Source organism: Lissotriton vulgaris, chromosome 7, assembly GCF_964263255.1.
Source record: "Lissotriton vulgaris chromosome 7, aLisVul1.2, whole genome shotgun sequence".
NCBI lineage: Eukaryota > Metazoa > Chordata > Amphibia > Caudata > Salamandridae > Lissotriton > Lissotriton vulgaris.
This window is the reverse complement of record NC_141695.1, coordinates 358752435-358779335: the sequence shown is the minus strand read 5'-3', so window position 1 is coordinate 358779335 and position 26901 is coordinate 358752435. Positions and strand designations below refer to the sequence as shown.

The following is a 26901-nucleotide window of genomic DNA, read 5'->3' as shown; positions in this document are numbered from 1 at the left end:
ATGTTTGCGCAGGTGTCGTCCTGGTATTCGGGTCCTGTACTCTAGTTTTGCCTTAAGTAGCTGATGTTTTCTGATCTTTGCCTCTTGTTTTTAAAAATGTATATGTATGCACTGTCCATGTTCTCTTTGTGTTTGTCTGATTTATACACTCCACTGACTGTGCTGCTACGATCGACAGGTAAGTTATATATTTTAATACATTTATGCACTGTTCATGTTTTCTTTGTGTAACGATTGTCTGATTTCTACAGTTCACTGAACTTACTGCTACGATCGACAGGTTAGGTACAGAGCGCCATATTAGTAATATAAAAGAAAAATATTTTGCCACAATTTGTAGTATCGTTAATTTGTGAGCTACTGTTTCTAATTATATGCCTACTGTTATGCTTGCAAGTTTACGCTCAATTTGATTACGTTTTAACACGCTTGCATGTAACTGCGTTTTTATTTTAGTAAAATTTACACTGCACTTGCATATTGTTTTTAATGCACGCACGACTTTGTAGTAACTGCCCAGACTACTTGGTGCCACTTTACTTCTTTTGGGAGGGTGGGAACTGTCTGTTGCATCCGCGTGCGTTCACATTCAATTCACATGTAATTGCCACATCTTGACTCTCAATCAGATACACTTCTTTCCAGACAGTCCTTTGTTTGCTAGAAGGAAGCACCGCACCCAAACATTAACATACGGCTACAGGGCAACATCAACACTACATGTGGTCTTCTTTTGGTATTTAATTCAAGCAACTGACAGACCTTCACGTATACTTAACACAGAATTCGCACCTCTTCACTCACAATGGAATACACTTCTTTCCAGACAGTCCTTTGTTTGCTAGAAGAAAGCACCGCACCCAAACATTAACATACGGCTACAGTGCAACATCTTACCTATTTGCTGTTTTTCAACACTACATGTGGCTTCTTTTGTTATTTAATTCAAGCAACAACACTTTTTTTTACCTTTCGCACTATTTAAAACACACAAGCGGACTTTCAGGACATTTCTTGGGAGAAAGCCAGACGGTATACTTCGAGAGCTGATCGATCTCTAAAAAAAAAACGGTAAGTAACTGCTTTCATTAAGAATAAGAGAATGCTTTACTTTTACCGTTTTACATTTTTTAACAAAAATTAATTCAATTTGTATATTTGTATCAATGTTATAACTTTAGCTTTACTTGTCAAATTTACGTGCACATTGCTTTTTATTAAACACTTTGAAGCATTTTTGAATACTTTTTGTCGGAAAACGTTCAACATCATGCAACTTTTGCCATATCTCATGTTCTTTAGTAGCTGCAGTGTAAGAAATTAGTGTATTTAAAAGATCTAATCATTTGTAGTAACTCCATAAAGAGTACTACCAGTGTTCGTAAAAGCATAAACAGTAAATAGTAGCCATGCGGGAAAGAGCCCTGTCGCTTTGCTGTGGGGAGCGGGAGGGGGGATGCTGTAACCCCGGACTCTACGTAAAGCACCCGTCTCCTCGTGTGCCGTCTGTCATCATCAGTGTCCTGGGGTAACTTTTACTTTAACAAACAGATGACATTCTCTTGTGCGAAACAACTGCTCTTCCTGTAAAAATGCCCATCTGTATTCAATAGTCTAACTCTGTGACATGCTGGGTAAAGTTTTGGAAATGAGCTGAAAGTAATAATATTAGTAAAGTAAGAGCGCATTATTACAATCCATCCGTTTGTCAACAGATTGCACACCAAATTGTGTCTCCTTTGTGACGGGCCACGAACACTCAAGCTACCCTACCTTGCTCGCGCATCCCCTATCTGCTTGGGGCCTGTCTCCGGGGCTGACCACCTCCATAGCGCCCCTCTCCAGCGCGTCTCAGGGGCACAGGGCACATACATGCTGTTTTTGTACATTACACGTGCTCATCTTTTTTTTGATAAATAAAGTAACTGACATTATTTCTTCCTTTCTCAGTATTTGAAGCACACGAGCGAACATTCTGAAAATTTCTTAAAAAGAAGCTAGGCCGTATACTTCAAGAGCTCATCTATCGATTTTACCGAACTGTAAGTAACTTCATACAATGGAAATACAGTAATGCTTTGTTTTGAACTTTTAGCCTTTTTAACTTCACTTACTTTTGTTTTCGAGAAATGTAACGCTGTCATACCTTTAGCTTTTATTTGTCAAATTTACGCGCACTCTGTAATTTTTAAAACACTGTCTAGTACATTTAGATAATTTGTCCACTGCACCATCACTCACTGCTGCACTCTCTTCAGCCTCTCTCTGCACCGTCACTCACTGCTGCACTCTCTCCTCAGTCTATGTGTACCATCCCTTCATTCTCTCCTCAGCCTCTCCCTGCACGGTCCCTTCACTGCTGCCCTCTCTACTCAGACCCCCGCATCCAGGCTGCACCCCTGACTCATCCACTGCACCATCACTCACTGTTGCACTCTCTCCTCAGCCTCTCCCTGCACGGTCCCTTCACTGTTGCACTCTCTCCTCAGCCTCTCCCTGCACGGTCCCTTCACTGCTGCCCTCTGTACTCAGACCCCCGCATCCAGGCTGCACCCCTGACTCATCCACTGCACCATCACTCACTGTTGCACTCTCTCCTCAGCCTCTCCCTGCACGGTCCCTTCACTGTTGCCCTCTCTACTCAGACCACCGCATCCAGGCTGCACCCCTGACTCATCCACTACACCATCACGCACTGCTGCACTCTCTCCTCAGCCTCTCCCTGCACGGTCCTTTCACTGCTGCCCTCTCTACTCAGATCCCCGCATCCAGGCTGCACCCCTGACTCATCCACTGCACCATCACTCACTGTTGCACTCTCTCCTCAGCCTCTCCCTGCACGGTCCCTTCACTGCTGCCCTCTCTACTCAGACCCCCGCATCCAGGCTGCACCCCTGACTCATCCACTACACCATCACTCACTGCTGCACTCTCTCCTCAGCCTCTCTCTGCACGGTCCTTTCACTGCTGCCCTCTCTACTCAGATCCCCGCATCCAGGATGCACCCCTGACTCATCCACTGCACCATCACTCACTGCTGCACTCTCTCCTCAGCCTCTTACTGCACCATTCCTTCATTCTCTCCTCAGCCTCTCCCTGCACGGTCCCTTCACTGTTGCACCCTCTCCTCAGCCTCTCCCTGCACGGTCCCTTCACTGCTGCACTCTCTCCTCAGAGTCTCCCTGCACCGTCCTTTCACTGATGCACTCTCTCCTCAGAGTCTCCCTGCACCGTCCCTTCACTGAGGCACTCTGTAATTTTTAAAACTCTGTCTAGCACATTTCGATAATTTTTTGTAAAAAGCGTTCATTATAATGCAACTGTTGCCGTATCTAATGCTCTTTGGTAGCTGCAGTGTTTAGACGGAGTGTATTTCAAAGACCTTATCCCTCGTATAAACTCTTTAAATAGCAGCACTAGTGTTCGCAAAAACAGCCTGTAGCTTTGCTGTCAGTAGGCAGGGGGAGGAAGAGGGGGGAGGATGCGGTAGCTACAGACTCCTTACGTAAAGCATCCGTCTCCTCGTGCGCTGTCTGCCCAATGCCACACTTCTTGAATTATTTTATTCAAGTAACTGACATTATTTTTATTTCCTAGTATTTCAAGCATTCGAGCGAGCTTTTCTCGAGTGGTAGCCAGGCAGTATACTTCAAGAGCTGATATATCTCTGTTGCAGAACTGTAAGTAACTTTATACATTGAAAATTACACAATGCTTGACTTTTAAGGTTTTACCTTTTTTAACTTCACTTATATTTTGACTTACGATATATGCAACAATGTTATACCTTTACGTTTTATTTTCAAAATATACGTGCACCTTTTAATTTATTACACACTTTCTAGCACATTTCAATACTTTGTTGTAGAGTGCGTTTGACATCCTCAACCTCTCCCTCCACCGTCCCTTCACAGCCTCTCCATGCATACTCTCCTCAACATCTCACTGGATCATCCCTTCACTGCTGCACTCTCTCTTCAGCCTCTTACTGCACCATCCCTTCATTCTCTCCTCAGCCTCTTCCTGCACGGTCCCTTCACTGTTGCACTCTCTCCTCAGCCTCTCCCTGCACGGTCCCTTTACTGTTGCACTCTCTCCTCAGCCTATCCCTGCACTGTACCTTCACTGCTGCCCTCTCTGCTCAGACCCCCGCATCCAGGCTGCACCCCTGACTCATCCACTGCACCATCACTCACTGTTGCACTTTCCTTAGCCTCTCCCTTTCAATTCTAGCAAGTAGCTGACATCGCCCTTACTGAAAAAACTGCTCATCCTTTAAACATGTCCATCTGTCTTTCAAATTTCAACTTTGTAAAACCATATCCCTGTGCACTACTTTACAATATATATTCTTTAATAACAGTAAAGACAGTGCACTCATTTATAATATGTATTATTTAATAACAGTAAAGGCAGTTGACAACATGCTATTTAGAAAATACTACATACACCTCTTTTCATTTTACAAAGTATTGAAATGCTGCAGTGTGTTCAACAACTTATGTAAACATCTCTTTTTCACAATGGACATCATTATGTTTTCTTTGATTTGCTGTCTTACGCTCTCTGTCTTACACTCTGTGTCTTACGCTCTATCTTACGCTCTGTGTCTTACGCTCACCTTCTGTACTTACACTCTGTCCATACACTCTTTATACACGCTCTCTAAAACACACTCTGTTACACATTATATATATTACGCTCCTTTAGCTATGCTCTCTGTATTATACTCTCTGTATTATGCTCTGTGTTATGCTCTCTGTTATGCTCTCTGTCTTACGCTCTGTTTCTCACGCTCTGTTTCTTACACTATTTATACACGCTCTCTAAGATACACTCCGTTACACATTATATATATATCACGCTCTGTTATTAATGCTCTCTGTGTTATGCTCTCTGTGTTATGCTCTCTGTGTTATGCTCTCTGTGTTATGCTCTCTGTGTTATGCTCTCTGTGTTATGCTCTCTGTGTTATGCTCTCTGTGTTATGCTCTCTGTGTTATGCTCTCTGTGTTATGCTCTCTGTGTTATGGTCTGTTTTCTACGCTCTGTGTATTACGCTCTGTGTATTACGCTCTGTGTATTACGCTCTGTGTATTACGCTCTGTGTATTACGCTCTGTGTATTACGCTCTGTGTATTACGCTCTGTGTATTACGCTCTGTGTATTACGCTCTGTGTATTACGCTCTGTGTATTACGCTCTGTGTATTACGCTCTCTGTATTACGCTCTCTGTACCGCATTCTCTGTACCACATTCTCTGTAGTACACTGTAAGTGTAGTGCAGAGAGTGTGTTGCAGAGAACATGGTACAGAAAGCAGGGTGCAGAGAGCAGGGTGCAGAGAGCGTGGTGCAGAGAGCATGATGCAAAGAGTGTAATGCAGAGAGTGTGGTGCACTATAAGTTGGCAATAGCTGATGATGATAAAGTGAGTGCAGGTGAGAACCAATCTGTTAACTCCAATTGGGTTGCTTACGTGAGGCATTGCCAACTTTTTCACATCTTTTCACTTTCTATACATTCTCTGTCTTACGCTCTCTGTCTTACACTCTGTCTTACACGTTGTCTTACGCTCTCTGTCTTACGCTCTCTGTCTTACGCTCTCTGTCTGACGCTCTCTGTCTGACGCTCTCTGTCTGACGCTCTCTGTCTGACGCTCTCTGTCTGACGCTCTCTGTCTGACGCTCTCTGTCTGACGCTCTCTGTCTGACGCTCTGTGTCTTACGCTCTGTGCCGCTCCTCAGCCTCTCCATGCATACTCTCCTCAACCTCTCACTGGATCATCCCTTCACTGCAGCACTCTCTCCTCAGCTTCTCTCTGCACCGTCCTTTCACTAATGCACTCTATCCTCAGCTTCTCCCTACACCGTCCCTTCACTAATGCACTCTCTGCTCAGCTACCCATTGCATTGTCCCTTCACTGCTGCACTCTCCTCAACTTCTCACTGCACCATCCCTCCACTGCAGCACTATCTCCTCAGTCTCCCCATTGCATCGTCCTTACAATGATGCACTCTCCTTAGCCTCTCCCTTTCAATTCTAGCAAGTAGCTGACATCGCCCTTACTGAAAAAACTGCTCATCCTTTAAACATGTCCATCTGTCTTTCAAATTTCTACTTTGTAAAACCATATCCCGTGCACTACTTTACAATATATATTCTGTAATAACAGTAAAGCCAGTGCACTCATTTATAATATGTATTATTTAATAACAGTAAAGGCAATTGACAGCATGCTATTTAGAAAATACTACATACACCTCTTTTCATTTTACAAAGTATTGAAATGCTGCAGTGTGTTCAATAACTTATGTAAACATCTCTTTTTCACAATGGACATCATTATGTTTTCTTTGATTTGCTTTTAATGACAGTACACATACTCTTTACTTCTAATCTTTGATAACATGCACTCTATAGATGCACTCTTTACTCATACATACACATACAGTCAGTCTCATGCTCTCTCTACACATGCACTCTCTACACATGCACTCTCTACACATACACTCTCTACACATGCACTCACTACACATGCACTTTTTGCACCTTCACTCTGTACAGACACACTCTCTACACACGCACTCTATAACACACACAAAGACACTTTAATATACTCTCTATAAGCCACGCTCTCTAAGACAGTCTCTGTATTACACTCTCTTTTTTACTCTTTGTATTACACTTTCTCTACCACACTCTCCTACCACTCTCTCTATGCCCCACACTCTGCATACACTCTCTATACATAATCTCTATACATACACTCTCTCTACATACACTCTTTATACACTACAAGCATGTTGCAGAGAACGTGGTGCTGAGAGCATAAGGCAAAGAGCATAGTGCAGAGAGCGTTGTACAGAGAGGAAGAGAGAATAAACATAACATTAGCAAAATAGAAAAGATAACTTATCACAAACTGCACAAAAACAGCATATCGCAACAACTTCATGCACAGTGGTGCATATCACTGCAGGGGGACGCCGCGGGCCATGTTGGACCTAGACAAAAGAAAAGAAACCTAAGATTAGCCTAAAAAAACAAACATGGCTTACCTCTGAACGAAAACAACAACAACATACATACCCGTCTGAACAGCTTCGTGCACATCGGTGCACACGGCTGCAGGGAGACGCCACGGGCCATGTTGAACCTACAAAAGACAAAAAAACCATAAGATTATTGCAAAAGAAAAGATAGCTTACCTCAAACTGCAAAAGAGCCGCGGATCAGAACAACTCAGTGCACAGCAGTGCACATCGCTGCAGGGAGATGCACGGGCCATGTTGGACCTAGAAAAAAGAAAATATACCTTTTAAAAAAAAATTAGAAAACAAAAAAAACATACATACCGTTCAAAGGAGTACTGAGCAACTTCTTTCAGAGACGGTCAGCGCAAAATGGCCTTTACATATCTACAGCCATTTTCATAGTTGGGTCTGTGCTTTTGTGGTTCTGAGCAACACATAACGACACTGTCTAAAGAACAGCAAAACTTAAAGGCCCCCAAATACGCTCTCTATATTATGATCTCTGTATTATGCTCTCTGTATTAAACTCTCTGTACCACACTCCCTGTACTACACTCTCTGTACTACACTCTCTGGACTACGCTCTCTGTACAATGCTATCTGTACATACACCCTCTGTACTACATACACCCTCTGTACTACATACACCCTCTGTACTACATACACCCTCTGTACTACATACACCCTCTGTACTACATACACCCTCTGTACAACATACACTCTCTGTACAACATACACTCTCTGTACATACACTCTCTGTACATACACTCTCTGTACATACACTCTCTGTACATACACTCTCTGTACATACACTCTCTGTACATACACTCTCTGTACATACACTCTCTGTACATACACTCTCTGTACATACTATCTCTGTACATACACTCTCTGTACATACAATCTTTATACACGCTCTCTAAAACACACTCTGATACACATTATATATATTACGCTCTGTTATCTATGCTCTCTGTATTATACTCTCTGTTATGCTCTCTGTGTTATGCTCTGTCTTACGCTCTCTGTCTTACGCTCTCTGTTTTACGCTCTCTGTTTCCTACGCTCTGTTTAGTACACTGTTTATACACGCTCTCTAAGATACACTCTGTTACACATTATATATATCACGCTCTGTTATCTATGCTTTCTGTATTATGCTCTCTGTGTTAGGCTCTCTGTATTATGGTCTCTATCTTGCGCTCTCTGTTTCTTACACTCTGTTTCCTACGCCCTTTTCTTGCTCTGTTTCTTACTCTGTTTCTTACTCTGTTTCTTACTCTGTTTCTTACTCTGTTTCTTACTCTGTTTCTTACTCTGTTTCTTACTCTGTTTCTTACTCTGTTTCTTACTCTGTTTCTTACTCTGTTTCTTACGCTCTGTTTCTTACGCTCTGTTTCTTACGCTCTGTTTCTTACGCTCTGTTTCTTACGCTCTGTTTCTTACGCTCTGTTTCTTACGCTCTGTTTCTTACGCTCTGTTTCTTACGCTCTGTGTATTACGCTCTGTGTATTACGCTCTGTGTCTTACGCTCTGTGTCTTACGCTCTGTTTCTTACGCTCTGTTTCTTACGCTCTGTTTCTTACGCTCTGTTTCTTACGCTCTGTTTCTTACGCTCTGTTTCTTACGCTCTGTTTCTTACGCTCTGTGTATTACGCTCTGTGTATTACGCTCTGTGTATTACGCTCTGTGTATTACGCTCTGTGTATTACGCTCTGTGTATTACGCTCTGTGTATTACACTCTGTGTATTACACTCTGTGTATTACACTCTGTGTATTACACTCTGTGTATTACACTCTTTGTACCGCATTCTCTGTACCACATTCTCTGTACTACATTGTAAGAGTAGTTCAGAGAGTGTGTTGAAAGAACATGGTGCAGAGAGTGTGGTGCAGAGAGTGTGGTGCAGAGAGCATGATGCAAAAAGTATAATGCAGAGAGTGTGGTGCACTATAAGTTGGCAATCGCTGATGATGATAAAGTGAGTGCAGGTGAGAACCAATCTGCAAACTCCAATTGAGTTGCTTACGTGAGACATTGCCAACTTTTTCACATCTTTTCACTTTCTATACATTCTCTGTCTTACGCTCTGTCTGACGCTCTCTGTCTGACGCTCTCTGTCTGACGCTCTCTGTCTGACGCTCTCTGTCTGACGCTCTCTGTCTGACGCTCTCTGTCTGACGCTCTCTGTCTGACGCTCTCTGTCTGACGCTCTCTGTCTGACGCTCTCTGTCTGACGCTCTCTGTCTGACGCTCTCTGTCTGACGCTCTCTGTCTGACGCTCTCTGTCTGACGCTCTCTGTCTGACGCTCTGTCTTACGCTCTGTGTCTTACGCTCTGTGTCTTACGCTCACCCTCTGTACATACACCCTCTGTACATACACCCTCTGTACTACATACACCCTCTGTACTACATACACCCTCTGTACTACATACACCCTCTGTACTACATACACCCTCTGTACTACATACACCCTCTGTACTACATACACCCTCTGTACTACATACACCCTCTGTACTACATACACCCTCTGTACTACATACACCCTCTGTACTACATACACCCTATGTACATACACCCTATGTACATACACTCTCTGTACATACACTCTTTACCACACTCTCTGTACCATACTCTCTGTACCACATTCTCTGTAACACACTCTCTGTAACACACAATCTCTTTACATACTCTCTGTACACACTTCCTATATTACTCTCTCAGTATTATGCTCTCACACTCTCTATATACACACACACACACACTCTAACACGCTTTAAACGCACAAAATCTACGCAACACTCTTTACTACAATAAACTACACAATATTAAATACATGCTTATCTAAAAACACTATAGTACAAATGCAACTCACTATTATTTATGACTTACTCAAAAAAACAACTACACTTTACTAAACACTTTCATTAGCTTACATTCTTTCTTGTAATACAATACATTAATAAATACTATTATTAAAAATACTAACTAATGCATTTTTCTCATTTTTCATAGGTTGGCAATTATTCCTTACAAGATCACAAGTTGCTAATTGCGTGTCCAAACAACATTGAGGTAAAAGTACATAACTGTTTTTGTTTCTTTATCCACTTGTAACAGTAAAAAGACTTTTAACAACATGAAATAGTATAGATCTATAAAAAAGATAACATAACTCATTTACTCTCTATATATACATAGATTTATATATATATAGATATGTATATATATATATATATAGATAGATATAGATATATATGTGTGTGTGCATGTATATAGATATATTTATATATATATATATGTTTATAGAATATCCTACTTAAATTAAAAATATAAATACTCAAGTATAAATAAAATACCTAAATATTATAAAAGTAATACTTAAAAGATTACCAGAAAAAAAATAGGCTAGAAATTAAAAAAAATAAAAATCTCATTAATAACTATAATATAAATATAGCAATTTTGCCGTAAACTGTAACTATATACAAATAGAACATACTCAATATACTCTTTAGACAACAGTTTAAGAAAAAAAATCAGTGTGCAATAAATATGATCAAAATACTGCAAGCTGATTATCATCAGGGGCATAAAGATTTTCAAGTAATTCAAGAGGGAGACAATGTTTACCAAATAGCACATTTGCTATTATACACAACTATAGCAAAGTTGCAAATACATGGACTAAAGAAGATTTACATCACATTATGGACTTAGGTGAAGCTTTATACACAGATATGCATTCAATTAATAGTCAAATACTTATGCATCCAGACGAATTGCCAAATTGTATACAACACAATAACACTATCTACGCACTTAAGCTTAAAGAACCATCATATGGAGACATATTGAAACATTTTGACCCATCAACACCAACATTAATAACAACATTAAAAGCTGCACTAGATTGTAACTCAGGTGTTTTACTTTGCATGGAAAAGTATGTTATTTCTATTATAAACAATAACAATTCATACTTTGTATTTGATTCACATAGCCGCGATAACACAGGAATGCCTCACCCAAATGGAACATGTATTACTATACAAATACCATTTGAAAAACTTCTAGACTACATCACTAAGCTTGCACATAGCATTAAAGGTCCAAATGATAATTGCGTGCCATATGAATTAACTCCTATAAATATAACTACTATTTAAAAAGATACGCTTCAAAAAGCAATAGTCAATAATGAACAAAATAGAAATTCTATACCAAGAAAATATATATATGTGCATTCTACTGAAGCATGTTCTAATTTTTTTACACACGCCTTTCAGACACGTATAAAAAGAGCAAAAAATATCATACGTGAATCAAAATTCAGAACCTTTACTAATGTAGAACAGCCATCAACATCATTAGCTAATACTCTTAGTACTAGATCAGATCCAAATCCATTTTTAACTCCTACAACACGTACAGAACTAAATACGACTAACAGCCATCACATAGATCCACCACAATATACTAGTACACCACAGAATAATACTACTACTAACACATATGCTAGTATAGTTAGAAAAACACTTCAGCAAAATAGCATAAACAAACATTTAGAACAACAAACATCACAAGGTAATTTACATGCCAACACATATACAGATATTAATGATCATGTTTATAAACCTATTCCTGTAAGTAATACAATAATAATTCCAGAAAATAGGGCCAATAGCATATTGACTAAAAGTCTAACAGACACAAATAGAGACATAAATAATGATAATTTTGCACAAACTCCACAAGATATAAAGTTAATAGAACACAGGAGCATAAACAAAACACCATTGAAAACACATCACAAAATTCACAATCTCTAACAATTAGTCTATTTGCTATACTACATAACTACTGTAAACCAGCATCTACTTGGGACACTTTAGATGTAAATTGTATAATGGATCTTGGAGATGCTTTATATACTGAAATGCACTCTCTTAATAACGATAGCTCAGGCTATGGACATAATTACTACCATCAGATCAGGTTCAGCACTTGATCCTTGTCCTTTCAAAGTCCTACTGCCAGTCTTAGATGAGATTACCCCGGCCATATCCTCCATTTGCAATGCCATGTTTAAGACGGGTATCTACCCTGAAAGTTTAAAAAAACCCATTATAAAACCTCTGTTAAAGAAATCACATTTGGATAAGGACGAACCTAAAAGCTACCGACCTATAGCCAACTTACCGGTCCTGGCCAAAATAGCCGAAAAAGCTATGAATAAACAACTTTCCGCTTTTTTGGAACAACACCAGCTACTTGATGAAACTCAGTTTGGGTTCCGCCAGTGTCATGGGACGGAGACAGCTCTGATTAAAGCAGCTGACGACATCAGACTCATCCGTGACACTGGGGGTACAGCAGTTCTGATACTACTTGATCTATCTGCAGCCTTCGACACGGTCGATCATACCACCCTGATTGACCGTGTCGAGGGCCTGGGTGTACAAGGGACTGCCAGCAAACTTCTGGCCTCCTTTTTGGCTGATAGAACTCAGGTAGTTACAACGGGACCATTTCATTCGTCCACCATGTCACTGCCATGTGGAGTACCTCAAGGCTCATCCCTAAGCCCGACACTTTTTAACATCTACGTGTCGGGCTTAGCCAATGTCATTCGGGCTTATGGGATGAGCCTTACGTCCTACGCAGATGACACCCAGCTGGTTCTAGCCATCAAGAACAATGGCTATAAAGTGGCAGATGACCTCAGGGCTGGCATGATGGCTATAGGGAGTTGGATGGCCTCCAATTGCTTAAAGTTAAACTCGGATAAAACAGAGGTAGTCATCTTTGGACAACTAACACCTGAGTGGTCATCCAATTGGTGGCCTTCCTCCTTAGGCTCTCCCCCCGAGCCTGTCAGCAAAGAGAGGAATCTGGGAGTCATCTTTGATGACCGCCTCACGTTCCACCCACATGCCAACCAGATTACCTCTTCAGCCTTTTACAAACTGAAGCTTATCAAAAAAATCCTCCCTTTTCTACCTGATAAAGCTGGTAAAACTCTTGTCACCTCCCTTGTGCTGTCCACCTTGGACTATTGCAATGCCCTGTTCCTCAATGCACAGGAAGGAGTCTTGAATAAATTGCAAACAATACAAAACTCTGCTGCGAGGCTTTTGGGAAATATCCCTAAACATCACTCTGCCTCTAAAACCATCAAAGAGCTGCATTGGTTATCCATTAAAAACAGGATAAAGTTCAAGACCCTGTGCATTGTGTATAAAGCGTTGCACAACCAAGGACCAGCACATCTCATCCGCAATCTGACTCCTTATCGTCCGCTCAGAACACTACGTTCATCTTGTTCAGGAGATCTTGTTATACCCCGCACAAAAACGGTCTCCTGGGGCGACAGAAGATTCCTGGTATCAGCCCCCAAGTTGTGGAACACTCTGCCACCAATGATTAAAGCCAGTCCATCTTTATGGTCTTTTCGTAAACAACTTAAGACCTGGCTCTTTAATCAATAAATCATCCATAGTTTCCTCAGGGTAAATATTCAGATACTTAGCGCCGAGACGCCCACGGGCCATTGCATGCGCTCTACAAATATCAAAAATAAATAAATAAATAATTGTGAACTACTACATAATTTACCTAATTACATAGTTCACAATAACATAATATATTCTACTAAGCTGAAAAAAAGCTTTCAAGGTGAGATAAATGAAGAAAACAAAAGTAAAAATGCTAAATTAATGTCAGCATTAACTTCAACAATTAATTTAGAAAACGGTGTTTTAATCTGTATAGAAAAAAAAGCTATTTCGGTATTTAAAAATAACCATTCTTACTTTATATTTGATTCACATAGCCAAGATGAAAAAGCAATACCACATCCTAATGGAACATGTATTGCTATAGAAATAGAATCTATTAATCAACTTATCCAATACATCATAAAGTTACCTAATAAAGGAAGACTAACACATTCACAAAGTATTAGTTTACAATTAACTCCTGTAAAAATAATAATTAGCCAAAAATCACTTAACGCAACACTAAAAAACAATAGCGAGAATAAAATGAAGTCTAAAAAAAACATATATGTCCATACTACAAAAGTATCGGTAAATGCATTAACACATATTACAACTACAAACATACAAGTCGAAAATACAATTACAAACACAGTAAACAGAAATAGTCAAGCAAATGAAGAGCTTTTAGCAACACACAGTAATGTCACTGCCAACATAACTAATAGCAATGACAATGTCATAACAGTATCATTTACACATAGTGATCAATTACCAACACAAACTAGTAGGATACAGGCTCAAAAAACTAACAGGAAAAGAAAGCATACACAAGAAGCTGAAAATTCAGATAACACTGATACTAATATAAGGTTACAAACAACTGAAATAATAAGTAGCTTTCATGCCCAAATAAGATATGGTCCGAAGTATGCTTGCACTATTTGCAATCAATTATGGCATAAACAGAATTTACTAAAAACACACAGTATTACAAAGAAAGCAAAATTCTTAGAGTGTAACATTAGCAAATTCAAAACAGATGACATATGTAAAACATGTTACACCTATATCAATAACAACAAAATACCCCCTTGTTCTTTTTATAATGGTATGACTTTTCCTAATATTCCAGCAGCTTTACAGTTGCATAATTTAGAAGAAAGATTAGTATCACCAAGAATACCTTTTTTACAAATTAGAGCACTACCACGTGGGTTCCAAAAATCTCTATCAGGTGCAGTAGTTAATGTACCTGCAGATGTTATGACAACTGTTACTGTTTTACCTAGGCAAGTTAACGATAACATGACGATTCCCATTAAATTAAAAAGAAAATTAAGTTACAAATCTTATACACATTTTGAGAATGTGAGACCTAATAAAGTTAAACACGCTGCAATATATTTAGCAACTACTAGCAATATGTTCAAAGAATATGGAGTCACCATTAATCCAGATTGGCAATATACACCTGCAAATATAACACCTTGTAATGACACTTCTGATACTAACGATACATCAGATTCTGAAGACAACATAGCAGCAGGGAATTTAGATACTATGTTAACTAATGAAACAATAACTACAGAAAACACGAATATTTTAAATTTAGCACCTGCAGAACATAACACACCAAGAGGTCTATATGAAGACATAGATTCTGAATATTTAGCTTTCCCTACAATATTTTGTGGCAAGCAAAGGCTAACAAATAAAGAAAGGCATGTACCAGTACATTACAGCACAATTTGTCAATGGGAATTAAGGAGTAATGATAAAAGAGTAGCAAAGTCTATAACAAATGTTTTCTTTAAATTGACAAAGTTGCGCATAAAACAAATACATAGCAAAATATACATCTCCCTTAGGAAATACTTTAATAATGGCCATGTTATAACTGCAAAAGAGATCAAACAAAAATTAGACAAAATTCTACAATTTAATGAGGGGTACAAAAATACTTAAAACTGTACGTAGTTCACCACCATATTGGGAGCAATGCAAAAAAGATTTATTTGCTATGATCAGACAATTAGGGATACCAACTTTCTTTCTGACTATCAGCTGCTGAAACAAAATGGTATCATTTAATTAACATCTTATTGCGCAGTGAAAACCAAAAGGAATGTACAAAAGAAGAATTTCAAAATATGTCATGGGAAACAAAATGCACATTAATACAACAAAATCCTATAACTTGTGCAAGGCATTTTGACTTCCAAGTTAGAAAACTATTTAATTGTATACTATTACATGAAAGTAATCCAATCGGCAAAATAATAGATTACTTTTATAGAGTAGAATTCCAACAACGAGGATCCCCACATATACAAGCCATAATATGGATCGAGAATGCCCCACAATATGAAACTTCAGAACTTTCCCAACACATCCACACCCCCACCCATCTGAAAGGTCATATTCCTGACCAACTCTGGACATCTAACCTAGATATTTCACCTCCTTCAGTTTTCCCTTGCTCCTGGTCTGACCACTATTTCATCTCCTTTCACTTACATCTGCACACTCTGTGTCCACCCCCCTGTACTAAAAATATCATGGCTCGTAACTGGAAAAGGGCCAATCTGCCTGAGTTTCATGACTCCCTAGCCTCTACTGCACCCACGTCTCTGACATCACTAGAGAATCAGGCTGTCAAACTTGATGATTGGCTGCGTCAGGCTAGTGATAAAGCTGCCCCCCTTAAAAGAATCAAAACAAAGCGCCCCCACGACGCACACCGTTGGTTTACGGACCAACTCAAAGTGGAAAAACTGACCCTCCGGCAAACTGAACGCCGCTGGTGTCGTCACTACGACCCACAGCTCAAACTCATATACAATGAAACCCTCAAATCTTACAAACAATCAATCCTGGCTGCCAAGACGGCATATTTTTCACTAAAAATATTGGACTCAAACAATAAAACGAAAGACATTTTTTCAATCGTAAATGAACTTTCCCTGCCAGATAGTCACTCCTCAACCCCAGCCGACTCAAACCCTCTGTGATTCACTTAACTCTTACTTCATAGAGAAAATTACGACAATAAAAAACAATACTCCAGCATCTTCTACTCCTCCTCCTCTTCCCCCTACTAATACCAGTACCTTGACAGAGTTCCCACCTATATCCCAACAAGAGTTTGTTTCTCTCCTTCATAAAATCAGATCGGGATCCCCCAATGACTGCTGTCCCCCGCAGATCTTGAAAGAAGCCTTTCTTGCATGTCCATGCTCCCCTCTAGCTTTACTTAACAACTCCCTCGCTACCGGGAAGGTCCCATCCCCTTTCAAGCAAGCTGCAGTCCTACCCATACTAAAGAAACCCAATGCAGACCCATCAATTCTCAGCAATTACAGACCCATTTCCCTCCTCCCCTACCTTGGAAAGATCTTGGAGACCTACGTTACCCGCTGCCTGAGTTCTTTTATAGAGAAATCTTCCTTCTTAGACCCTCAACAAGCGGGATTCAGACCCCTCCACTCCACCGAGGCGGTCATAGTAGCAGTCATGGACACCCTCAGGAAGGGCGCTGACAAAAACATCCCTCAAGCCCTCGTCCTATTGGATCTCTCGGCGGCGTTCGACACGGTCGATCACACCATCTTGATCGACCGTGTCCATAACGCCGGCATTCAGGGATTAGCCCTTGACTGGCTCAGATCCTTCCTGCACCAGCGCTCTCAGTCTGTTCACCTTTCCACCTTCTCTGCACCCTACACCTCCCTTCCCTGCGGTGTACCTCAGGGCTCTGCACTCTCCCCTCTTCTCTTTAATTTGTACCTCCACCCCTGTTAGCCTCCCTTCACAACTCCCCGGTTACTATCTTCAACTATGCGGACGATCTCCAGTTAATCTTTCCTATAGATTCCCTCCCTTCCTCCCGTATGAATTTCCAGTCCACCATGCTCACCATTGCGGAGTGGATGTACCACAGCCACTTAAAGCTGAACCTTTCCAAAACAGAGCTCGTTCTGGTAGGAGGCCCCAATCATCCATGGAATTCCACCTTCTGGCCAACATCTCTGGGGACAGCACCCACTCCCGTGAGCTCAGTCAAAAGCCTGGGGGTGATCATTTCCGAAGATCTATCCATGAGACCGCAAATCAACGCGGTCACCTCTGCCTGTTTCTTCCACCTCAGGCGGATCCGCAAGATCAGCAGGTTTCTCACCAAAGAAGCCCTGATCCAAGTTGTTATTACGCTTATCACCTCTAGGCTCGATTACGCCAACACTTTGTACGCAGGAATCCCTGCATGTCACCTCCACTGACTGCAGCTGGTGCAAAATCAGGCCGCCCGCCTGATCTTCCGCCAGCCCAAACATCAGCACGTCACTCCCCTCCTCCGTAGTCTACATTGGCTCCCTGTTTCTAAACGCTGCACCTTCAAATTGGCATGCACAACCTATAAGGCTCTCTCGGATGCAGCCCCTGCGTTCATCTCTTCGGTCCTATCCCGTCACCTCCCTGCTAGAGCCCTTCGCTCAGCATCACAAAATCTCCTCGTTGTTCCCAAATTTAAAAGAAAAAAGCACGGTGGCCTGAGCTTTTCTGTCCTGGCTCCCTCCACCTGGAACTCGATGCCACTTTCCCTCCGTCTCTGCCAAAATTATGACTGTTTCCGCAGACTGTTGAAAACTCTGCTCTTCCAATCCGCAATTGAATAACCCTCTCACTCTGGATCACGTTATTTGTCATTGAGCGCCAAGAAACCTATGGTGATAGTGCGCGTTACAAATGATTTTAACGTAACGTAATGTAACGTTTAACGTAACTCAATGAAGTTATTACTTTTATAAATAAGTATGTAACATGTGCAAAAACCCAAGATCCAAATATAGAGTCTTTATTACCGCTCCAAAAGCAAGGGCATACAAAGAATTGTCGTATTAAACATAAAAGAACATGCAAATATCAGTACCCAAAATATCCAATGCCAGAAACGTATATATTAGAACAATTAGAGCTAGACAAAACAGATCAAGAACTCCTTCAGCAAATTGAACTAATACATCTAACGATGAACTCACAAGAATTTCAAACTTACACTTTTAGTCAGTTTTTAGATTCAATGCAACTAGATATAAAACAGTATCTTAAATGTATACAGTCAATTATTGAAAAGAAAACTATTTTTCTACAAAGAACACCTGCTGAATGCTTTATTAATAACTACAATCCTACAATTTTACAAGCATGGCAAGCAAACATAGATATACAATACATCTTAGATGCATATGCTTGTGCTGTATATATTGTTTCATATATTAGTAAATCTCAACGTGGAATGAGCAAAATAATTGCACAAGCTGCAAAAGAAGTATATCACAATCCAAGTATAAAAGAACAACTCAAGCATATAGGTAACAAATTCTTAAACTGTACCGAGATAAGTGCGCAAGAAGCTGCCTATCTCATACTTCAAATCCCTTTACGAAAAAGTTCTAGATCTTTTGTATTCATTAATACAAGCCCACAAGAAAAGAGGACATACCTATTAAAAGACATTGAGACTATACATTTATTGCCAGATACTTCTAATAACATACAATATGAAAATATTATAGTAAAGTACAGCAAACGCCCTGAAATATTAGAAACATGTACATTAGCTGACTATGCATCTATGGCTGATGTAAAAAAAAAAAGAAAAGGAATAAAGAAACAGACCATGAAAATTTTCTTGCAGAAAATAACTTTTATAGCTCAGATGAGGAAGAACTTGAGATTAATCTGCAAAATGAAGCAATAGAAGTAGACTACACAAAACGCAAAAAACAAAAAATAATTCGCTATTGTAGATTTAACAAAAACAATGACTCCGAAAATTATTATAGAGAATTGATAATGCTTTATTACCCATGGAGAGTTGAACATCAAATAATTGGTCAGAAAGAAACATATTATGAACGCTATCTAGAAATTCAAAGCACAATTGACTTTTATCATAATAAATATAATAAAACATTAACAACAAACGACAATGAAAATAGTACATTAGATCCATTACTTATACCTCCCACAGAAATAGAAAATGATGACAACATATGTCCAGAAATACAAGCTAATGAACAAATAATGTATGACTTATCATTCGATTTAGGAATTAGAAGTACAACTATTGAAGAAGAACTAACAAATAATTTAATACCAAATGAGCAATATAACAGTATAATGCAAAATCTTACCAATGAACAACTTAACTTTATATACCATCACTTACATTGGATAAAGACAAAAGAAACACCCTGCTACACATTTTGTACAGGTGGTGCAGGAGTAGGTAAAAGCTTCCTTATTACTGCACTTTACCAAACATTACTACGATACTACAATACTAAAGCAGGAGAAAATCCAGACAACATGTATGTATTGCTTACAGCTCCAACGGGCACAGCAGCACATAACATTCATGGTAAAACACTACATAGTACTTTTAAAATACCTGTTTCGCAAACACTAGATCACAAACCACTAACTCGTGAGAACAGGAGCACACTACAAAACCAATTAATGCATCTAAAAATAGTAATAATTGATGAGATCTCAATGGTAGGAGCAAATATATTCAATTTCATACATAATAGACTACAAGAAATAAAAATGTCTAACCTCCCTTTTGGTGGTGTATCAATTTTAGCAATTGGAGATTTTTATCAATTAAAGCCAGTATTTGACCCATACATTTTTGAAACTTCTAAATATTCATACAGACCATTAAGTACTAATCTATGGCAAGAACATTTTAAGTTATTTGAGTTAACTAAAATAATGAGACAGCTCAATGACTTACCATTTGCTGAACTACTAAACAGATTACAAGAAGGAAAACAAACTACTGAAGATATAATACAGATACAAACACGAGAATTTGAACCACCAGAAAACATTATCAAAACTATACCTTACATTATGGGAACTAACAATGAAGTTAATAGCATTAATAGTGCAGTTTTATTGCAACATATACAACATTACCCTGTTTACACAGCAACAGCAGTAGATACAGTTGCATCTGACTTAACTGAAATTGTTAAAAAAAAAATTCTTAGTCAATTACCTACAGACTCAACAAAAACAATGGGCCTGCCATTCATTGTCCATATTGCCTTGAAATTAAGATATGATCTAACTAGCAATATTAATGTTAATGATGGCTTAACAAATGGTGCTACAGGCATAGTTGAATTTGTAGAAACAATAAATAACACCCCTAATGTTATATGGATTCATTTTGATGATGAAAATGTTGGTAAATATACAAGGCAGGAAAATAAACACATATATAGCACTAACATTTTGCCTACTTGAACACCAATACATGCTATATCACGCCATTTCCAATTTACCAAAAAATTTATAACCATTATACGCAAACAATTTCCCCTACGACAATCATCTGCACGTACTATACATAGAACACAAGGAGCAACTATTGAACCACTTTACATACACTTTAACAATAGCAAAGTACATCATATGCATTATGTGGCTTTAAGCAGAGCCAAATCATTAGCTAACATATATATTAAAAACTTTAACCCAGACAAAATAGCTGTACATGCTAAAGTACATGACGAAATGACAAGACTAAGAACAGATATGCTATTGCAAATATCTGTACCACAATTATGTAACTACAGCCAAATGTGTAATTTGATAGTACAAAATATACGTTCACTGCAAAAGAATTACACAGCTATAAAAGCAGACACAAATCTAATGAATGCAGATATTCTATGCTTCACTGAAATAAACACTACTAGAATAGCTGATAGCAATACTTTCTTAATAGAACAGTACCATCTATTAATATTTGACAAATTCCACCATCAAGTAACAAACCATGGGATAGCAATTTACTACAGGAAAAATATTTTTTTAATTCCTATATATGAAACACAACACGAAATTGACATTCTACATTTTACTCTGCAGCTTAATAATTGCAACTACTTATTTGTTATACTATACAAACCACCACATGTACAGATACAAACACTATTACAAGTTTTAAGTACGATATTGAACTTTTACCCTAATTATAATTACTGCATAATGGGTGACTTCAACATAGATTTAACACAATTATCACAAAATGCTAACATACTGCTACAATATATGGTAAACTAATTCAAATGTGAACAGAAAGTAACAGGATATACAACTGACTACAAATCGACTTTAGATCATATCTATAGTAATGTAAACTTAAGTCACTATGGTATATTAGAGTCATATTATAGTGATCACAAAGCTTTATGGGTCGCAATTTAGTAAGCATGTTGTATATATATTTGTGTATAGATAGTTCGCTATCTTTATGTGGCTGGATCAGTAGTTATGTTAAGTAGTAACTCAGTGGCTCTCTATGGGTATATATGTAGCTCTGTATATATGTGTTGATAGCTCTCTGTGTATGGCTGTCTCAGTATGTGGGAGTGTATGGATGTATCAGTATGTAGAGCTCTGTATGTATGTCTGAGTGATACACTTTTTGTGTGTGTGTGGTTGACTCTCTCTCTATATATACCTCACTCTCTCTCTCCCTATCTCTTTCTCCCACTAACTCTCTCTCTCACTACATCACTCACTCTAACTATCTCTCACACTACTTCACTCTCTCACTAACTCATTCACTCTCTCTAACTCACTCTCTACCTCACTACTCAACTCTATCTAAATAACAGCAACACAACACTACTTCACTAACTCTCACTCAATAGCTCATTAAATAACTGTTGCTACATACATCACTCTCTTGCTACATCACTCTCTAACACACTATCTCACAACTTCACTCTCTACCTCACTACATCACTCTCACTACATCACTCTATTTCTATCTCACTATTTCACTCTCACTACATCACTATATCACGCCTCGCTCTCTCTAAAGTTCAGTAAGTCAATAACTCAGTAACATAATCACTATCTCACTAACACACAAATTCTATCTCTCTCTAACTCACTACATCACTCTCTCTCTCGATCTCACTTCCTCAGATTCCCAATCTCTCTATCACACTAAATAACTTCCACTCTCTATTTCACTAACGCACTCTATCTCACTAACTCACAACATCACTCTCTGTTTATATCTCACAACATTCCTAAGCATCACTACCTAACTCTTTCAATACTTCACTCTGTCTCTCACTACCTCACTCTCTATCTACCTCACTCTCTCTCACTACATAACTCTCTCTATTTAATACGCCTGTTGTATAATTTCATATGTTACTTTAAGATTAAGTACAATGTATTCAACAGTTATATCCAAAATGTATACTCACAATTTATTCTCATTTCAGATGATTTCTATACAAGAAATTAAGATGGGCAAACAAGATGAGAGCAAACCTTATCAAAAGGCTATAAAAGCAAACATTGTAACATGTTCTCAAAAAACAAACTACCAAAATGTTAAGAAAGAAAACAAAATCTTATACCACCTTGCCCTAGCAGATGAAAGTGGTTCAATTAAAGCAACATGCTATAATGACGATTTTTACAATCAAACCAAACAAGGAAATGGAATTATTATAAGAAATTTCCTAGCTAAGAACAATGTTGTACTTTTAACGAAACATACAAAAATATCAAGGATGATACCTTTAACACTTACAAGTGAAATTCCGCACGAAGCAAAAAATATACTAGAACCACCAGCTCCACCAGTATCACCGATTAAAACAATAAGACAAGCAAAATTACGAACATTAATGAGCATATCAGGGACAATATCCGAGGTATGTTAATAAGTACAACACAAACTCTATTCCAACATACTCTCTTCCCCACACTCTCTGCCCCACACTCTCTGCCCCCACACTCTCTGCCCCCACACTCTCTGCCCCCACACTCTCTGCCCCCACACTCTCTGCCCCACACTCTCTGCCCCCACACTCTCTGCCCCCACACTCTCTGCCCCCACACTCTCTGCCCCCACACTCTCTGCCCCCACACTCTCTGCCCCCACACTCTCTGCCCCCACACTCTCTGCCCCCACACTCTCTGCCCCCACACTCTCTGCCCCCACACTCTCTGCCCCCACACTCTCTGCCCCCACACTCTCTGCCCCCACACTCTCTGCCCCCACACTCTCTGCCCCCACACTCTCTGCCCCCACACTCTCTGCCCCCACACTCTCTGTCCCACACTCTCTTCAACTCATTTTCTCTTCAACACACTCTCTTCACAAAAATCTGTCTGCACCGCACTCTGTCTGCACCGCACTCTGTCTGCTATACTGACACATTACATCACTAATAAAAACTAATATTTACTTTATCTTTTACAGGAAGAAGAAACTAAAAACATTTTTGTGTCAGGACAAGAAACAAAATTAAAATCTATTACAGTTATAGACACAACAGACTCTGTCAAAATAACATTATGGAAAAATGCAACAGAATTCCCAATAACACTTGGAACGTATGTCAAAATGACACACTTAACCGTCCACGAGTTTAATAATGAGAAAATGTTAAATACTACGCGGAATACACATATAGAGGAAAGTACTACCCACACTCTCTGCCCCACACTCTCTGCCCCACACTCTCTGCCCCACACTCTCTGCCCCAACATCTCTCTGCCCCCACGCTCTCTGCCCCCACGCTCTCTGCCCCCACGCTCTCTGCCCCCACGCTCTCTGCCCCCACGCTCTCTGCCCCCACGCTCTCTGCCCCCACGCTCTCTGCCCCCACGCTCTCTGCCCCCACGCTCTCTGCCCCCACGCTCTCTGCCCCCACGCTCTCTGCCCCCACGCTCTCTGCCCCCACGCTCTCTGCCCCCACGCACTTTGCCCCCACGCTCTCTGCCCCCACGCTCTCTGCCCCCACGCTCTCTGCCCCACACTCTGTGTATATGTAGATTTGAGTGTGTTTACCTCTATGTATGCATAGCTCAATAGGTGGGTAGGTGTCTGTGTGTTTTTTTAAGTGGCTCTATATATGTATAATTAACTCTCTATGTCTATGTGGATGCCTCAATATGTATGTTACCTAGATCTATATCTTACTGCACTATCTATCACTACCTAACTCTCTTACTACCTCACTCTCTAACTCACTACATCACTCTCTATCTTACTACATCACAAATTCACTCTCTATCTATCTCACTACCTCACTTTCTCTTACTCTCTATCTCACTCCCTCACTTTCACTACATCACTCGCAATATACCACACTCACTCTCTTTAACTGTAGATCTGTATCTTACAGCACTATCTATCACATCACTCTCTCACTACCTCACTCTCAATTTCACTACATCACTCTCTATCTTACTACATCACAAATTCACTCTCTATCTCACTACCTCACTTTCTCTTACTCTCTATCTCACTCCCTCACTTTCACTACATCACTCGCAATATACCACACTCACTCTCTTTAACTGTAGATCTGTATCTTACAGCACTATCTATCACATCACTCTCTCACTACCTCACTCTCAATTTCACTACATCACTCTCTATCTTACTACATCACAAATTCACTCTCTATCTCACTACCTCACTTTCTCTTACTCTCTATCTCACTCCCTCACTTTCACTACATCACTCGCAATATACCACACTCACTCTCTTTAACTGTAGATCTGTATCTTACAGCACTATCTATCACATCACTCTCTCACTACCTCACTCTCAATTTCACTACATCACTCTCTATCTTACTACATCACAAATTCACTCTCTATCTCACTACCTCACTTTCTCTCTATCTCACTACATCTTTATATTACTTTCTATCTCACTCCATCACTTTCAACACCTCACTCGAAATATATCTCACTCACTCTCTTCAACTCACTCTCGCTCTCTCACTACATCAATATATCTAACTAAAAACTCCACTCAATTTATCTCACTACCTCACTATCTTACAACATCTATCTCTCAAAACATCACAACTACACTATCTCCCACTAAATAAGTACATCACTCTCTCTCGCTCTCACTACCTCACTCTCTATCTTTAAAACTATCACTTTCTATTTCACTTACCATCTGGACTACTTCAATAACATAATATAATCACAATGCACACTATATGCCTCTATTAACAATTTATTTTTACTTTGCAGGTAATAGAACCACCTTTGGAAAAAATAAATATTACAATATATGGGATTGAAAATACGACGCAAGAAAAATGTACCCTAACCGTACACATTCAAGAAACTGAACTTTTAAAATCAATGGACATCGAAAATACTATTATAATGGACTACTTCGATATACCTACAGACGTAGAAGACTTTAGTGAAGCTCTCATGCTAAAATTACCCAAAAATGTAAATGTTTTATTTAAAAATGGCTCCATTCTTGAAATAATCGAATAAGATTACGAAAATGTAATTAAAAGATAACACAAATGCAAAGTTTTAAAAATGTAAACAGAAGTATATAATAATTCTAATTAATAAAAAATTTGAAACACTTTTCAGTACTAATTATTTACAAGCAACAACAATGTATTTGCTCTTCAGAACTATCAATGCATATTTACAAATAGTCTATGATTAGCTCTGTATGTGTAAGTCAGTAGCTATGTATGTCCTCACTCTATCTCACTATCTCAAACTCTCACTTTCACTACCTCATTCTCTTCCAATCACAACGTCACTCACTCTCTCTAACTCACTATCAATATCACTAACTCACTCTATCAACATCACTAATCCACTAAATATATCTCACTAACTCACTACTCACACAATCAAACACTCAATACCTCACTCACTAACACAATATCTATCTCACTACCTCACAAATTCACTCTCTCTATCTCACTACCTCACAAATTCTCTCTCTCTAACTCACTACTTCACTCACTCTATATCTCACTAATTCACTTTCAATACCTCTTTCACTACATCACTCTCTCTCAAGTTCACTACCTCACAACGTCACTCTGTTTCAATCTCACTACATATAACAACACTACACCTCACAAACTCACTCTTTAACTACCTCACTCTCAGTCACTCACTACCTCACTCTATCTACCTCACTCTCACTACCTCACGATCTCTATTTGTATCACACTAACACACTTTCACTCTGTTTAACTACATCACTCTCTATCTCACTACCACACAAACTCACTCACTGTTTCCATCTCACTACAGTAAAAGATTCCACTACCTCAATACCTAACTCTTTCACAAACTCACGTTTTCCTTCTCTCACTACCTCACTCTCTATCTACATCTTTATCACTACATAACTCTCTCTACCTCACTACTACACTATATTTATCTCAGTACTTCACTATCTCACAACTTCTCTCTCTAAAAATATAACAACTTCACTCTCTCACTACTTCACTCTCTAGCT

General features: G+C 39.3%; 2 protein-coding genes across 3 annotated transcripts in view; both read left to right on the top strand.

The window, feature by feature from the left end:
- The window catches only part of LOC147701582 (uncharacterized), a 67641-nt gene that overhangs the window by 15322 nt on the left and 25418 nt on the right, over window positions 1-26901 (top strand). The window lies entirely within an intron of this gene.
- LOC147701591 (uncharacterized) lies at window positions 660-25920 on the top strand. Its single transcript, XM_086928676.1, has 7 exons — window positions 660-1071; window positions 1951-2042; window positions 3598-3680; window positions 10054-10113; window positions 22862-23299; window positions 23851-24064; window positions 25645-25920. The coding sequence occupies exons 5-7, from the start codon at window positions 22862-22864 to the stop codon at window positions 25902-25904; spliced, it is 912 nt and encodes a 303-aa protein (XP_086784802.1). The 5' UTR covers window positions 660-1071; window positions 1951-2042; window positions 3598-3680; window positions 10054-10113; the 3' UTR covers window positions 25905-25920.

Excerpts from the sequence above, each read along its gene's own strand:
- LOC147701591 (XM_086928676.1), top strand. The coding sequence starts at position 22,862 with ATGATTTCTATACAAGAAATTAAGATGGGCAAACAAGATGAGAGCAAA. Across the intron at positions 23,300-23,850 it reads TATCAGGGACAATATCCGAG|GAAGAAGAAACTAAAAACAT; the intron begins GTATGTTAATAA and ends TATCTTTTACAG. Across the intron at positions 24,065-25,644 it reads TACGCGGAATACACATATAG|AGGTAATAGAACCACCTTTG; the intron begins AGGAAAGTACTA and ends TTTTTACTTTGC.